This window comes from Vespa mandarinia, chromosome 10 (genome assembly GCF_050613455.1).
Source record: "Vespa mandarinia isolate Hongniang chromosome 10, ASM5061345v1, whole genome shotgun sequence".
Lineage (NCBI taxonomy): Eukaryota > Metazoa > Arthropoda > Insecta > Hymenoptera > Vespidae > Vespa > Vespa mandarinia.
This window is the reverse complement of record NC_140819.1, coordinates 337,501-354,519: the sequence shown is the minus strand read 5'-3', so window position 1 is coordinate 354,519 and position 17,019 is coordinate 337,501. Positions and strand designations below refer to the sequence as shown.

The 17,019-nt window shown below is 31.0% G+C and overlaps 2 protein-coding genes across 4 annotated transcripts in view; one reads left to right on the top strand and one right to left on the bottom strand.

Annotated features, from left to right (window-relative positions):
- Positions 1-171: 171 nt before the first annotated feature.
- Positions 172-1,940, bottom strand: Ublcp1 (Ubiquitin-like domain-containing C-terminal domain phosphatase 1). The gene is made up of 2 exons (XM_035873198.2): positions 1,638-1,940; positions 172-1,367 (listed from the first exon to the last, which is right to left on the bottom strand). The coding sequence occupies exons 1-2, from the start codon at positions 1,795-1,797 to the stop codon at positions 541-543; spliced, it is 987 nt and encodes a 328-aa protein (XP_035729091.1). The 5' UTR covers positions 1,798-1,940; the 3' UTR covers positions 172-540.
- A 4,616-nt stretch (positions 1,941-6,556) lies between these two features.
- The window catches only part of LOC118444753 (uncharacterized), a 68,695-nt gene continuing 58,232 nt past the window's right edge, over positions 6,557-17,019 (top strand). Inside the window, exons 1-2 of one of the 3 annotated variants that reach the window (XM_035873321.2) lie at positions 6,557-6,661; positions 7,257-7,923. In XM_035873321.2, the coding sequence (XP_035729214.2) occupies positions 7,863-7,923 (61 nt within the window). In that variant the 5' untranslated portion in view covers positions 6,557-6,661; positions 7,257-7,862. Of the gene's footprint in view, positions 6,662-7,055; positions 7,071-7,256; positions 7,924-17,019 lie in introns of those variants that run through there. The other 2 variants (XM_035873322.2, XM_035873323.2) reach the window with 2 other exon arrangements.

Below are 17,019 nucleotides of genomic sequence, written 5' to 3'. Positions count from 1 at the left end.
CCTTTACTTGTCTGATCTTGATAAATGTAAACATTGTTGAAAGTGTGCATACTTTAAAATAACAATGACACATATATACGATTATTTTTTGAAAAATGGTGGACGAATTCTTTTTTACTCTACTGTCATATCTTAATAGGAATAATTAAAGAATAATATATTTAATTTTTTGAATAAGACTTTATTTGCTTAAGATTTGACGTATTTATTTAGTACCTACTGCATATACAATAAGTACATCATACATCGGAACATGTGAAAATATATATAGTTTTAATAATCCAAGCATGCATTTATGCGAACAGAAACTTTTCCATAATATGCAGAAATCATTTCTAGTTCAGCATGATTTTGTTGTTTAATTAGGCTTGGTCTTTCACTTACATTTTACTAAACAGACTTTTAACAAGACATACATTTAGCATACTGTCTTCTCCTTTCTTCTCTTACAGTCGTCGATACAAGTGATTTCTTCTTCATCAGATGTCAATGAAATGTAAAATCTGATACAAATTAATGAAAATAAATGAAGATAAATATTTATTCATCGTCGCTCTTCTCTCCTCTTCTATCATGCGTCTTTTTTGCTTTGTATTCTTCCCATTTTCTATGATTTAAAGTCTGAAAATCGTCTACCTTGGCTATTAATTCTAGATATTTAGATAGTTTTAATAATTCTCTATCTTTGTTCCTAGTTGTATGCGCATGTCTGAAAGGTCTTATTCGTAATCCTGATTGTGGATTCATAATAAAATTTCTTCTTATGTCATCAAACATTATTGTATTCTTTGCCGAGAACTGTTTATACTTTCCCCAAATAATGCCTAGAGGTTTTACTCCCACTACTCCATATTTTGGCGTGTGAACGGATATCATAGCAAGAGAATCTAGATGAAATGCTATTTTGTAATTTGGATGATTCGAGACACCTAACAATTTCATCTTCTCATTAATCCATTTCATGCTGGTTGCTGACCAAATGACTATATCGTAATTCTTGTAAGCACGCGTTAAGAATTCATGTAGATATGGTCGCATTAACTCCGCTCCACTTTCTGCTGTTGATCTATGATCAAAAAGAGTGTAGTCTATGTCAAGTACAAGAAGTTTCTTGCCTTCCCTAAGAGGATTCAATTCTGTAATGGTATAATGATCAATTCTCTTTTGTATTTTAGATAAATATACTTCAGCTTTTTCTATTTCTACTTCTTCTTCCTCTATGTCTAGATCATTTACTACGTCCGGCATATTTTCTGGAGCTCGACTCACTTCCGCGATGTCCTCCTCTCGAGAACCCATTAACATTAATTTAAAACCTGGTTTTAATCCTAGCTTTCCTATAATGTCATCATCTTGTGCTGCTTTGCCTGGTAAATACAAAGTTTCTATAGACCTTTGTGAAACATTAAAATATATTAAGAGGTTAATTTTTAACAATTAAAAATTAATTAAATTAATTTATTTCTAATATTACAAGCAAGTAATACTTGATAAATTACTTAATACATTCAAAGGACATAAATTAATAACTTTAAAGGATACAACTAAAAAATATATAATAGAACATTATGAAAGACTAGACATTTGATGTCATTTAAATAAATTCATAGGTCTATAAAAACAGTTCAAAACATAACCTTTGAATTTGAGGTTCAATAATTTTTGACGCTCTGGACGGACGCCTGTTTCTTTGTGTATGCGATTTTTCACTGTAAGGACCGTGTCAGATTCCAAGATATCAAGGATCTCGTACTCTTTTCCGCTCCATTTTACAATGATTTTGATTGCGTTCTCCATCGTGGCTTCCTCTAATAAAAGATACAATACAACTACAAATACAAAGCCATATACTGATAACTATTATTTGACAGGGTAAACAGATAGTAAAAAAATTGTAAGGGTGAGTCGGTGCCTTTATTCAGATCGAGGAGCATTTTGCTATTGCGTAGCAGCGACGTTATTTGATTGGTCAGATTTCAAAATCCATTTTAAAAAGATTAACTCTATTGTCATAAATAAGCAGATATATTAAAAGAGAAAATAACTTTGTTGGAATCTTTAAATCTATAATTTTTGATTATCACATCTATTACAATAAAATATGTAATTGAGTAAAGTCTTGAAATTTACATAGTTTTAATTTCGACCAATCAACACAAGTCTTTGTTCTATCGCGAATTGATTTCTTTTGTCCCAACATCACAGATTCGACGAATATTAAGTGATGATTTAAGTTCATTGGTCGTAGCAAGAAGTAATACAATGATAAATGATCGAAAATAAGCATCATCAGAATCAACTTTTTCTACAATTAATAACAGAATTAGATTGCTTAATTTCATGTTTTTGGGTAAAGCATCATGTCGAAATAATTATGAAATTTTGCAGTAGGTAAGTTCCTTGAGACGTCGTAAGAGTGCGGTAGTATGATCTCGCGATTGCATTTGTGTTTTTAATTTAGTCCTTCCGAAAGTACGCTTTTTGCATTTTTAACATTCTAAAAAGAATCATAAAACAACAGATATATATCAAAAATAATTACAATGAGGTATAATTTTGATTGACAAGTATTATTCTTATAGAGTTATAATATGATTAGAATAATTAATTACACTTTTTAATCGAATTTTTATAAAAAAAAGAAAAAAATTATTTTTCTTAAGGATATGATCATTATTTTTTATTTTAAATAATCCATCAATGAATAAGATTTAAGTAGGATAATATTTGAATAACGTTAACAACGTGTAATATATTTAATGAACCTTTTTTTACAATTAGTATTACGATGCAAAATTATGAAAGGGCATAATGTAAAGGATAAATTATGAAATTTTTGGTGGTTCGTTCCTTTTACATTGTACATGAATATATATATATATATATATATATATATATATATATAAGTATATATATATATATAACAGTTTTGTTTATCACAGTCGAATATTATTCAAGAGATTGACTAAAAAACGAAATTATTATATAAATTCTTGTTGCAACGAATGAAAAGTTTCTATTCCGAAAATTAATTAAGCATATCTCGTTTTTCTAATTGAATAAGAAAAAAAATTCGAATCCTAATGTCATTCTACATATATTATTTTCTTTTTTATTTTTTTTCAGGTATTCCATCAAAAATGCGCTTTTCAAATTAGAAATATTCACTCGTGTTTAAGTTAATCGCACCTTTCCTTTTTGAGCGCACACGAGTACATTAATAACATACTAGCGCATTTTTAATACGACCGGTAGTGTAGACGAGTGCATCTAAAGCAATTATGTTCAACGCAGCTATGTGAGTCCTACATAAAAGGAGATATGATGTAACGTAATTAAAGGAGAAAAAATAAAATGTTTTTACGTTCGGTCAACAATCTTGGTTGTTATAATAAGAATCGTGATATAATCTATAAATATTATATAATTTTTAATGACATTTTTTATTGTCTATCGAAAAATTTTTAATACGCAAAACTTCGAATAATATTAAATAACGATTTATTTAAGTAATAATTTAAATTTAATTCTATTTTCGTAGTATAGATATCCGAAGAGAAATAAAGTCAAAGTATTGCTTTGTTCAACATATCGTCAGTTTGATCCAGTTAATCGGATCTCTTTAAAGATTTACACTCGATCGAACAAACGCGGTTTGACGGTTCGGATATCTTTCGGACCAAACTCGCTAGATTTGGCATTCAATAAAGTTCCAAATCTTGGCATTTGCCAGTAGTACTGATCACTGAGAGAAAGAGAGATAGTGATAGATAGATAGATGGAGACAGAGAGAAAAAGAAAGAGAGAGAGAGAGAGAGAGAGAGAGAGAGAGAGAAAGTTTTCTTATGGATATAGCCACTTCCGCTCAGAGAAATCACGAAATTCAGCATCTGCGTATCGAGATGACGACAATCGGTTCGCTGGCCTTGTACAACTAAGCTTCCAATATTGTAAACTTTTTTACCACATACAATCTTTTAAACATAAGAATGAACCTACTATATAGTTACAATTTCTTTAAAAGAAAAAGTTTGAAGTTCAGAAAAAAGGAAAGTTAGATATGATCGTTTGAAAGTTAAATTAAAATAAATGACATTGTCGAAAGATCAATATTAGAGAACTTTGTAAGTGACGTTTAAAGTATCGATCTGTCGGACCTCTCATCGAATACCTTTGAAACATTTTTTCTGCTTTTTAAATGAAAGTTCGATCGCATCGTGTCAGACGTATCAATCGAATCGAGCAAAGCGGATTTGAATCAATCGACTAGAAATAATCGATTCGAAAAGCTATTTCATTGCGCGACGACGAGCTCTTCTCTTTTTCGGACACGTTATTTTTCTTCTCTCTTTTTCTCTCTTTCTTCTCCTCTCTTTTCCTTTCTACCTCACCTTTTTATTTTTTTGTGCAAACAAAATACTGCTCGCACGCAAAGGGGCCGATAGACACGTTCACGATGACGAGAGAGACGTGAGGAAAGGACGGAGTGTGGTCAGGGGATGGTTTCACCTGCAGGACATTCTGTGATTGATGTGTTACTGCACGAGTATGCTATACTATTCAATTCGTTAATTTACACGTGGACGCGTTTTGAAGAAATTCTCGATATGAGAGAACTCCTAACTAATAATAAGTGGGAATTAAAAAGGAAAAGGGAAAAAGGAAAAAAAGAAAAATAGAAAAAGAAACAAAAATGGAAGAAAAAATGGAAACGAGGTTAACGAAGAAATTTCCAATATCTTGTCTCTTTTTCTCCGTTGAACACTTTATTCTTCGACATTCTTTCGTCTCGAAATTTCTTCGTCGATTTAATTCTTTGGAGTTGCCTGCGATTGGCGCGTAATTACGCGACATTCAAAGGAAAAGAGTGTTCTTTGATTAATACATATGTTTTTTATACTAGCAAAAAGTTAGATTCGATTCAAATCACGTGATAGATAGGTGCTTTTTTCTTTCTCGTATCTTTTTCACAAAGTTTTATTTTTATTAACACAAGGAAGTCTATTTTTTTTTCTATATTTTCGTTTTCGTAAAACAAAGTTTATAGAAAATCGACTGAACGAAAAATCGAAAATTTAATAAAAGTTTCAACATTGAATCTATACGATGAATAACCATTAACTTTTATTATTTTATTCCTTTTTTTCGCAATATATCCTACAAAACTAACGAATATTCCTATTTCTATATCGCATATCATCTATCTTTATTTTCTATCAATTAATTATTGGAAAATTCATTTATCAAAAATCTTTTGTTTCTGCATTGTTCGAATAATCGGTGTTTTGTCTGTTGTAATTAGATGAAATTTTAAATAAATTAAACATGCGTTAACTGCACAAATCGGTATATTCATCTAATATTGTATTTTTCATTATTTTTTGTAGATAAAATATATAGGAGAATTGATTGTCTAAATTCTTATATTAAACTTTACTTTTATTTAGGAAATATACATTTTTAGTCTTTTAAATATTATAAAAGAAATCTTAATAATATTTTAAGTAAAGTCTGTAAAAATAAGTGCTGACGATAACTTTTATGATATTTAACGTGTTTCGATTCCTATGTCTTATTTCTTTTACAAAAAATTATTCCGTAGCAAATGTCATATTTATCAACTTTTTATACTATTGATACTTAAATAAATACCTCAATAAAAGAGATTCTTGTTTGTGAATCAACCCAATGAATACGATCTTATAATCAGAATTTCTAATTTTACTATCTTTAGCGAATATAAAGTCTGTTATAAATAAAAAAATTATTACAATAAAATGACACTTATATGTTTCATTTTAATAAATTTTTTACTTATAGCAGTATTTATTTTTATAAGTTAATCCAGTAAATATATGTTACATAAAAGTATTAATCAAAATACTTCCTATATTCTTTACAATTAAATTTTTGTATACGGTTTCGAATGTTATATTCGATTAAATAAATCGAAAATCAAGTGATCGATCAAAATAATTAAAAATAAATTAAATTAATTGAAGATAAGAATATGAAAAGAGAAACGGAACGATATTTAAGCAAGTTAAAAATATGACCATTCTGTGGTATATTTAAAATAAAATTAATATCGTAAATTTTAAAATAAAAACTAATTTTAAATTAGAATATTATATTTAATTAAAATTAATCAAAAATAAAATGGTCGATCGAAATAAATAAAAATAAAATGATCGGACGAAATAATTGAATATAAATTAAATTAATCGAAAATAAGAGTATGGAAAGGAAAGCGAAACATTGCAAACTGAAAATGTAACTATTTCATCGTACAGTCGCATATATTCGAAAGGGAAGAAGGTCGGAATGATGGTACAATTAAATTTTAAAATAAAATCTAATTGTAAGTTCGAATGTTATATTCGATTAAATTAATTAAAAATAAATTTAATTAATCGAAAATAAGAATATGGAAAGAGAAATGGAACGATGTCCAAGCAAGTTGAAAAGGTGACCATTCTATCGTACCGTCGCGCATGTACGGAAGGGAAGAAGGAAGGAAGAATCGCGCGCGCGACGCCGCGGATAGAAGCTGAGAGGAGGAGCGGCGCGTCACGTCGCCACCACCGCAGCAGCATAACGTGCAAAGTCAGTTCGACGGCGGCGCCGCATCGGACGACGTATACGCTCGAGAGGACGCTCAGTGTGCACGGCTTTCTATTTTATATATATATATATATAAACTATATAATATACAACATATATAATATATATATATGCATATATATACGCATACATATATATACGTATATTTATATGTATATATATATATATATATATATATATATATATATATATGTATACATATATATATTAAAAAAGAGAGCCGACAATAAAAAGAAGAAGAAGGAGAAAGAGGAAACAAATAATATAAAAAAAGAAGAAAAGAAAAAAGAGAGAAGATCTCTTCCCGATTCGTTTTGCTTATCTCTCTCTCTCTCTCTCTCTCTCTCTCTCTCTCTCTCTCTCTCTTTGTCTTTTTTCTCTTTTGCACTCTTTATCATTTTCTATCTTTTTCTCTTCTTCTCTTCGTCATTGTCATCATCAATAAGGTGCGCGTTCTTAGAGAGAAACTTTGTGAGGAGAGATTTCGATATAATTGTTTCTTTTCAAATATATTCTCTCTCTCTCTCTCTCTCTCTCTCTCTCTCTCTCTCTTTCTCTCTCTCTCTTTCCTCTATCTTTTTCACTTTGCCTACATTTATCTCTTTCTCCCTCGCTCTTTCGCTCTTTTATAGAAGATCTTGATCTCGATCGAAATAGTACAACTTGATAGAGAGACAAAAAGGGACTATTTCATCTGGTACATATTTGGAGAGGAGGAAGAAAGAAGAAAAAAAGGAAGGAAAATAACAAGAAGAAGAAGAAGAAGAGGAAGAAGTGGAAAAGAAGAAACAAAAGAAAAATAAATAAGAACTGTTCTTCCCTTTGCGATCCTTTACGTTAATTTTTTCAAGAGACGACGATCATATAAATAATTTTAAAAAGGACTATCGGAAGGAGCGCTCAGTATTTATTCTTTGCTGTCGCGTGCGCAATCCAGCAGTGCCTTTCTAGCCTCCCTCTTTTTTCTTTTAAACGCGCGTGTCATCACGTTTTACGATTAGTGAATTTCCTCCTTGCTGGTAGAAATTACCGATAAAGACAATTTTGAGTGGGTTCAAGAACGAAGAAGGAAGGAAGAAGAAGAAAAAGAAGTAGGAAAGAAAGCGAACGTTTACTTCTTTCGTGAAGGAAAAAAAAGCAAATATTTGCGTGCTCGCAAGGAACTTTTTTTATTGTCTTTATCTCTATCTTTCTTGTCCTGAGATTTGCGTCCACGAAGCTAAATCACAGAAGCAAATATGTCTTCGTCCTCGAGAATCTTCCCGCCGATTCTCGTTGCGGCGCTCATCCTCTGCGTTGGTGAGTAAAATTGATTCCCATTCTCTCTTTCTTTTTTTGCGATCGATTTCATTAAAATTATATTTTAATTTCCTCTTTTATATTTTGGTTTGTAAAATAATTATACAAGTTTCATCGGATGATCCCTTCTATAATCTTTCTATTCTTTTTCTTTCTCTATTTCTTTTTTTTCTCTCCTCTAGAATTTCCAACGAATGCTTTCAATATAATAATCAATAGACATTTTTAATCCGATAATATTTTTTCTGCTTTTTTTTTAAGAGAGCCCAATTTCTGATAGGAAAACGATTAGTAAATGTTCAAAATTATTAGCAAAATTGGTAGATATGAGAGAAGAGATGAGAAATGAGTTTAAATTAGTAATAATGAGAGAAGGAGAGAAAGGGAAGAAGAGATCGTCGTCGAGATGTTGAATAATTTTTAAATTATGTTAATAACACGAATGAAGGCATATTAGTTTCTCAACGAAGATGAATTTTTAATTAGGGAATAGTAAAAAAAAGGCCAAAACTTTTTTTAATATAGCTCGATATAAGCATTCTTAATTTTTTTAGAAATAAATTTTCGAATCGCAAATAATTTTGATCATTATTGGATATTTTTGGGTTGTTGACGTGTTCTATACGTTCTGATGTATTTAAAATAAGCAGAAAGGCTTGCGAGGATGGTATAAATTAGGTATAAAGGCTTGAAATTATGTTGAGTTCACGAGCAACGAGCTTTTTCTATGTTGTCGACTAATAACGAGCAAAGGTTCGGCGCGAGCATGTAAACATCAGGGAGTCCTCTAATTAAGTTTCCCTTGACATCCAATTAACGCGAAACCATCGTGATACCTTCAATATGAGACCGTTCTCTCGATCCTTATCGATGGTCCTTTTATTTTTGAGGAAACCTCGGACTTTCGACCCAGTCGTTCGTTCTTTATCAAATTTACAAGCTGAAACATCCGTTCCGTTGTTTCACTGGCTTCCTCATCAATGCGAAAATTAAATTCTGTGATGGATGGATATGGGTGAAAACGTTGGAATTACATGAGAAAGAAATTGAAAAGGTAAATCTTCATATGGAACGTTTGTGTCCTATTTTTCTCTCTGCTTTTTCTTATTTTTTTTTTGTTTTTTTTTTATTTTCACTTGTTTTTATTATTAGAAGTGAAATCGATAAAGCGTGAAATTTTTATGAAAAAGAAAGAAGAAAAAAAAGAACTAGTCCGAATATGTAAATTTGGTAGCGTCGCAGGGTGCAGTGTATATGTGCATGTGTGTGCGTGTGCGTACGTGTTTCTTTTTCATATACAGAAAGGAATTGCATAATAAAATTAAAGCGTTATAGAAAAATACGCAAATATCCCTATCGTACGTAATGGAATCTGTTTTTATTTAGCGAATAGATATCTACGTATTTGTGTGAAAGATTATATGAGGAGATGAGAAAAAAAGAAGAAAATATTGTGATAGACGAGAGAAAGTTAAAGAAAAAAGAAATAAAAATAGCCTACTAAGGATTATCGTTAGAACGTGAAAACTTTCCGTAAGAATAGCGTTGAAGAGTAGGTATCGGTTATAAAAGAAGAAAGGATGAAGAAAAAAAAAGAGAGAGAGAAAGACATAGAGAGAGAGAGAGAGAGAGAAAGACATAGAGAGAGAGAGAGAGAGAGAGAGAGAGAGAAAGAGAGAGAGAGAGAAAGAGAGAGAGAGAGAGAGAGAGAGAGAGAGAGAGACAGAGGGAATTTGTAACAAAAAACGAATGCTCAAAATGCGACGAGCATAGAAAGTTTCATAAAAATTTGCTATCGTAATGCTATTTTTTTTAATACGACGAAACTTTGCTTGTCTAATTTCTCTCTCTCTCTCTCTCTCTCTCTCTTTCTCTCTCTCTTTCTCCCTCTCTTTTTCTCTTTCATTTTAAAGTATGAAACGGCATTTTCCAAATAAAACGAAAACTTCGGAATAATAAAAAAGATCTGCCCAAACAGGAGTATAATTAAATGCTTGGGGCGTTTCACGAGACGAGAAAATATTCGTAGCTATTTTAAGAATTAACGAAAAGACGTTTATACGATAAGAATAAGTATGTACTTATTTATTTTTAAAACAAAACCTAAAAAGGAGTTTCCGTTATCATGAAATAGAGTACAGCATCGACATCTCGTTCTTTATTTAACGATTCTCTCTCTCCATCCTTTTTTTCTCTATCGCATATAATGCGACCTAATTTACTACTTTTATGAACGACGATTATCGTAAGTAATCTCTTTGATCGTATTCCATGATAAATCATTTTTCTTTCCCCCAATTCTCTTTTATTCGAAATATAAAGAGAATACGAGAGGGTGGCCGCGATGTTTATTTCTTTTTTTTCTTCCTTCTTTTTTCTCTTTTTTATTCTTTTTTATTAAAATAGAATGCTTATGAAATTATAAAACTCGTTTACCGTTATATCGAACATCCATGTAGCCGGTTCGTTCTCTTTAACGGAGTTAATGGCTTTTACGCGCTATAATCGATTCCAACAACCTATCTTTTTTCTCTCTTCTCTCTTTTCTCTTTTCTCTTTATTCTCTTTCTCTTTCTCTCACTCTATCTTATCTTATCTTCCTTTTTCTCACTCTATTTTATATTATCGATCTCAAGCATTTTTATATATCGGTATATAATACTCTTACGGTGCCCTTATTGTCCTACCATAAAAAAGTGAGGTGTCAAAGCATGGCGCTAAGGAGAATGCCTCCAACGATTTATCCTTTTCTTCTTTCTTAAACGTCCATTTCATCGTCGTTCACAACAATGGACAATACGAATTTGAAACCTTTTGCATATTGACTTTACAGGTAATGAAGCTCTTTGTTCGGAGTCCGTGTGATTCATTGAAAAATCATATGCAAAAGTGATTCACCCTCGATGCACTCTTTCCGAACCTCATGTATATTCATGTACAATGTGCCTGTTTTATCGCTAATATTTTTCTTCTCATGAAGGCAATCAGGTAATGGAAGTTTGTAAAAGGATGCCACGTTTCTACCTTTTCCACACTTGCTTCGTCTGTCCACATTTTTCTCATTCCTAGGTCACTCTTTTTCCCTTCCTCTTTATGACACGATGAATATGAAGCTAGAGCTATCATGATTTGCTCTCTTCCTTTTTCTTTCTCTCTCTCTCTCTCTCTCTCTCTTTTTCTCCCCCTTCTTTCACTTTCTTTCTCTCTCTTTCTCTCTCTCTCTCTCTCTCTCTCTCTCTCTCTCTCTCTCTCTCTCGATCTTTCTCTTTCTTTTCTTTTCTTCTTCTTTGAAGATTCTAAACCTGATATAGTGTCACTTCTCGCACTGAAATTATTCATTCATAAAAGCAATGAGGTAGTTGCGTCACCTAAATACATAACTTCTTTTTTTAAATATTTTCATATAAAGTTTCGTTAGAATATTATTTTACTTTTTGCGCTAAAAATGAATTGGTAGAAACCCGTAACTAACTCGTTTTAAGCAACTTGAAGCGAGCTGTTATTTGAATCGTTTTTATTAGTTTTAAACAAATCGTGTAAAAAATGGATATTTTTACACTATTTAGATAAATGTAGATAAGATTAACGATGTATTAAAGTCATTTATTAATAATTTTCTATATTGTGATAAATTTAAAAACAATATGAAATGTGTAACGAGACGTTTCTTATATTTTCAAGTAGTTATACTGCGTTTATTGTGTTTCGCACATATTTTGTACCTTCGTTAGGGCTTTTATTTATCTTTAGTAGATGGAATATTTCTATGAAAATATTTTCCCTTACATCAGCCGTTTTCTTTTCTTTTTTTTTTAATGTTGACGAATAGTAGTACTACCTTTACTGTCTCTTTTAATTTTAAAATATGAATAAAGATAATACTTAGTAAAAATTAATAAGTTTATTTTACTATATTACTTTATTGTATAATACTCCATAAAATTAATAAAATTTTGTAATAAATGCAGTTCTCTGCATATAACGTGGTTGATTGCACAACTTGTTTATTTTAAACAATAAATACTACATGCATAGTACGTCATTTCCATTTTAAAAGCAGATAACACTTCAGAACAGATTTCAGCGTAAGAGGTTAATAAAATTATTGAAAGCATTTAGGAAAATCCTTATGATCGACGCAGTAGATGTAATACTTTTTAATTCATAACAAATTTCTGAAAAGATTCAATGGTCGTGTATCATACTTGGAAGATATGGATATATAAATAATTCCGACATCTCATTATTATATCTATGTATGTGTGTAATATATATATATGTTACACACGGAAATGAACATTATATGTATTGCGTTAGATTGAAATTACCTCCATTCAAAATTACCTTCATAATATTCTAACGGAAAATGAGGAACATTCAAATTATTAATCTAGTACAATTTTATTAAATCTTTCGATAATCGTTGGTATATGCGAAGGAAAAAATAGAAAGGCAAGAAGGAAGGAAGGAAGGAAGGGAGGAACAAAAAAGAAAAAAAAATTTTTCGTTTTTCATAATGGCTTGTTAGAAAATCTGGGTAACATTTTTAAATGGCGATATTTCAAACTCCTTATTAAATATTCTCCAATTAGATTTTTACGATTTTTGCATATTCGAAAAGCAAAAGAGATTTTACAATTAGATGGAAAATAATCGAGTATCGTTGATAAGATTGATTCGGAGTTTGACGAAATGGTCGGACGAAAATGAAAGGATATTATAATTTATGGCTGTTCGTGTTCGTACATATCAGCAATGATATATCACTCGAATCTGGACGACATGGATAAGCAGCTGCGTAATCCAACTTGGCGCACGTGGATATCGTTACTCGTATCCGCGAACTCGCATATTCTCGAGTGATATACAATATACATATCTATACACATATATATGTATATATATTATATATATGTGTATATATATATATATATTTATACACATGTGCATACAGTATGCATATATAAATACGTTCTGTTGTTAAGTATGTATGCATGTACATGCATAAGTATATGTCGATAGAATAGATGATTCACATGCATATGTATATGATGTATGGTCGATTTATACATATAGTATATACATGTATACAGACTGTGCTTATTTCACATGTTTCATCGTTTCCCGTAGATCGCAGCTTCTATTGGCATTGTCAAGTCAAACTAGATGTAATGGTTCCTATTTGAAACCTATCATCGATTTGGTTTCATTATGACATGATAAACATGGTACACGGTGGATATTATTATCACTTTCTCACGCGAACACGATAACAATTCATAATGAAGTGAAAGTTGATCGTTGCATAATGAAATATCTTTATGAATCTTCGAGAAAAGTTTTTAATTTTTTAGAAAAACTTTTTTACTATTTTCTTCTTTTTCTTTTCTTCTTCTTTTCAATTTTTTTCTTTTTCTCTGTGTATTAAAATTGATGGAATTAGAGAAAAAGGATCATGAAAAGGAACATGAAGTTTTAATTATTTATATTTCATTAGACTTCATCTTTTTTTTTTTATAATTGTCTTAAAATCGAAGGAAAGGGAGAAAAAGTAAGATGAGAATTTTCATGTAAGTTCTTCAATGAAAAAAGATTGGCAATTCTTCAAATAGAGGTAGACATAGATAGATAAAATCGTTCTTTGTATTTGTCTTTCAAAGAAAAAGATTTGAGATCATTTTTCATGTTTCAAGAAGCTTTTCCAATGAATCAAAATATTCCAATGAAATAAATAGAAAGGGATGATCAGAACCAGTTTGGTTACATCATATGATAAAGTTTCATCTTATTTATTCGATGTAAAAAGTTAACTCGCTATATCAGCGTGATGTCAAAACTTATTAAAATAAATGATAGCGGTATCAGGATTTTGTCTTCGGGAAATATATAAATATGACCGGTATAAAAATTTCTTAAGATATGAATTTATGTATACACATACGTATGTTATACATACATGGGGACATTAGTATACAACAAAGTGCTCTATTTTGGTCGTGGATTGCATGAAAAAGTAATAAGAAAATATGAAACTATAGATACGAATTTTTCTCAGTTATTTTCTCCAGAGAAAATCCTCTCTTTTGTCCTATCCCGAAGAATGCCCTATAAACATTTTTACTATCAATGTTTATATCGTTAGATACTTTAATCGGTGACAAAGTGAATGCTATTCTTTTCCGCTTTTTTTCATACGCGTAACGGTGCTATAGTAAAGAGAGCCATTCCACTTTGCTCTTAATATCGTTTCAAAGAATTTGGAGCAACGAGCCTCTTTTTGCGGAAGCTCTCATTGAAGGACACAGAAAGAGAAAGAAAGAAAAAAAGAAAGAAAGAAAGAAAGAAAGAAAGAAAGAAAGAAAGAAAGAAAGAAAGAGGGAAAGAGAGAGAGAGAAAGAGATTCGCACAAAACTCAAGCAATTACGAGTCTTCTTTGTTCCTAGATGTATAATAGATCAATGTTCTTTATAAGAACTTTTTTTTATGTAATCGAAATATGATATTATTGAAAGTAACGAACGTTCGAAAAAAAATTATAGAAAAAGAAGGCGAAAATATGAGCGAATTTACGCTATTGCATTGATTCTTTTTTTAACATAAGTTTTTTATTCAACATATCGATGACGTTTCTAAAATAATTTAAATAATCTCAATTTCGTAAAAAATCTTTGAGAAGTTTGATCACAATGTAGAAACAAGAATGTGACCCATTTGAAGAAATATAAGATCGAATGGGAACCTGCATAATATCTATCTAACATCTTCGGAAATTTTTGTGCTGACTGAAAATGTTACTTTCTACTTTTATTTCTTTTTTCTTTCTTTATAGCGCGATGACGAATTTTGATCAGTTTCTAACTTCGTCAGAGACAAGCTCTTTGAAATTTGTTCGTTTTCTCTCTCTCTTTCTTTCTCTCTTTCTCTCTTCTTTTCTCTCTTTCTCTCTCTCTTTCTCTCTTCTTTTCTCTCTTTCTCTCTCTCTCTCTCTCCCTCTCGTTCTATCTAGGCACTGACATATATCTCATTCGAAGTAACAAATTTTCGTTGGTTCGAGAGGAGTCTGGGGAGGATATGGACTCGTCGAAAATCGATCTCATGTGCTCTCTGTATTTTACGTCACGAGACGCCTTCGATGCTGACCTATTAGCTTAAAGTAATTTCCGTTCGATTTTACAGTTTACGAAAGTGCAGTTATCAGTGTATATCTATACTAGGTTTTAAACCTTCCATAAATCTGTCATATATATTTTTATTTTTACCGAGCATACTTCATTCAACTCAGATCATTCAACAACGTCTCGTAAAAGAAGAAAGAAAAATCTTTGAAAAACGTCAAAATTATTTCATCCTCCTCGGGGAAGAACAAAAGCCCTTTCCTTTCTATTCCTCTGGAGGTCCTGGGCACGCGTCGGAGATAAAAACTCTCTTTAAGCTTCGATAAAAGTTTTCCCTCGGTGGACGACAATAATTGATCGTCGTTGAGAGTACGAAGCACGTAATGAAGATAGTAGACGTTAAAAACGACTTCTTGAAGAGGAGCGGAATGAGGAGAAAGAGATGGGGGAGAGGCTAACGGAAAGGTCCATTTCGACCATCTTCGACTTGCTTTTCTACTATCGTCGTCATTTTCGTCGTTTTCATATCTCTCTCTCACTCTCTCTTTCTTTCTTTCTCTCTTTCTGTTTCTTTTCTTCTTTTTCTTTTTTTACGTTCCTTGCCGTCAGGGATTTCACCTCGATTTCTCATACCGGAAACTTGATAAAACTTCCGCCAAGATTTTCTACATAGTTTCTGTCGTCGTACCAGAACTTTCCGTTGCAATATAATCTTTTCTTTGTCAAATCTCTTTCCTTTAATCTTCGACATGATGCACGGTACTTTAGGAATCACAGGAAAAAATTGACTTCTTCGAAGTTTTATATCTTTAGATATTTTTCGATGTTTAAGCTCGAATATCGATTTATGTGGATATTAGCTTTCATCGGTATTATTTTCAATATTAATTTTTTCCATTAGTCTTTTTTTATTCTTTTTGTCTTTTTTCCTTTTTTTTTAATTTACAAAGCAATAAATTTCATAAATTGCTGGATGATAAATTCAATTCTCCATCTAACCTTGTTTTCATCTCTTCAAATAAAAAATGTAAAACAATTACATTCAAAGTATCGTTATAATAAATTTCATTTGTTTCCGTTACACAAACAAAATAACAATTTTTTATTGTTTTAAAAAATAATATAATCGGTTAAATATAACAGTTTTCTGAAAAGGAATATCTTAACTTAATCACATGAAAGAGAAAAACATGTTCACATTCTATAATTTTCACTTGTCAATGCTTTGAAAGTGATCCTTTTGTCCAAATATGGCAATTTACATTCTGTAGCAGACAATGTGAAATTAGGTGAGCCTTCCCTTATTTGATCATTACGGATTCCCAATCTCTTATAATGTATTAATTGATTATATCGTCATGAATATACTACCATTATGCAGACAATGTCTACTTTCATACTTCGTAATTTTCATGCAATGCCATCCACTCATTTTCATATATATATTTAAAATATATAAATTTATCAGTAATTGTACCATTTTGAAGCCCTTACCTTTTTTTTATATTCATAATTCGTTATATCCTACAATAAATGATAGACTCGAGGGAGTTGCCCATGTTTTACAAACGTGGCACATCGTTTTATTTTCGTTTATTTGAATTAACATCATGTACTTGATTTCCGTTAGATATTTCATTTGAAGGCCGTACTAAAGTTATAAGTTATATCAATCTACGTGTTCCGTAACTTTGAGTAAATTAGGCCAATTTAGTGTTTTTCCATCATCTTTCTTTTCTTTGTCTCTCTCTGTCTGTCTGTCTTTCTCTCTATTTCTCTGTCTTTCTCTCTCTTTCTCTCTCTCTCTCATTACTTTATTCTTTTCCCTCAGCACTTCGTGATTCGCGTGAATCGATCCGCAAGAATATTTCTCGTGAGTTTTCTCTTTCGTGAGCGTCAAGTCGATTGTAAGTACCGCGTAGAAATTGAAATATATTCCGTTTTAGACGAATTATTACTTATAATACCTATCTCTTATTAT

Coding starts and splice junctions, on each gene's coding strand:
- Ublcp1 (XM_035873198.2), bottom strand. CDS start 1,797: ATGGAGAACGCAATCAAAATCATTGTAAAATGGAGCGGAAAAGAGTAC. Junction 1,368..1,637: donor ATTGAACCTCAAATTCAAAG/GTTATGTTTTGA, acceptor TGTATTTACCAG/GCAAAGCAGCACAAGATGAT.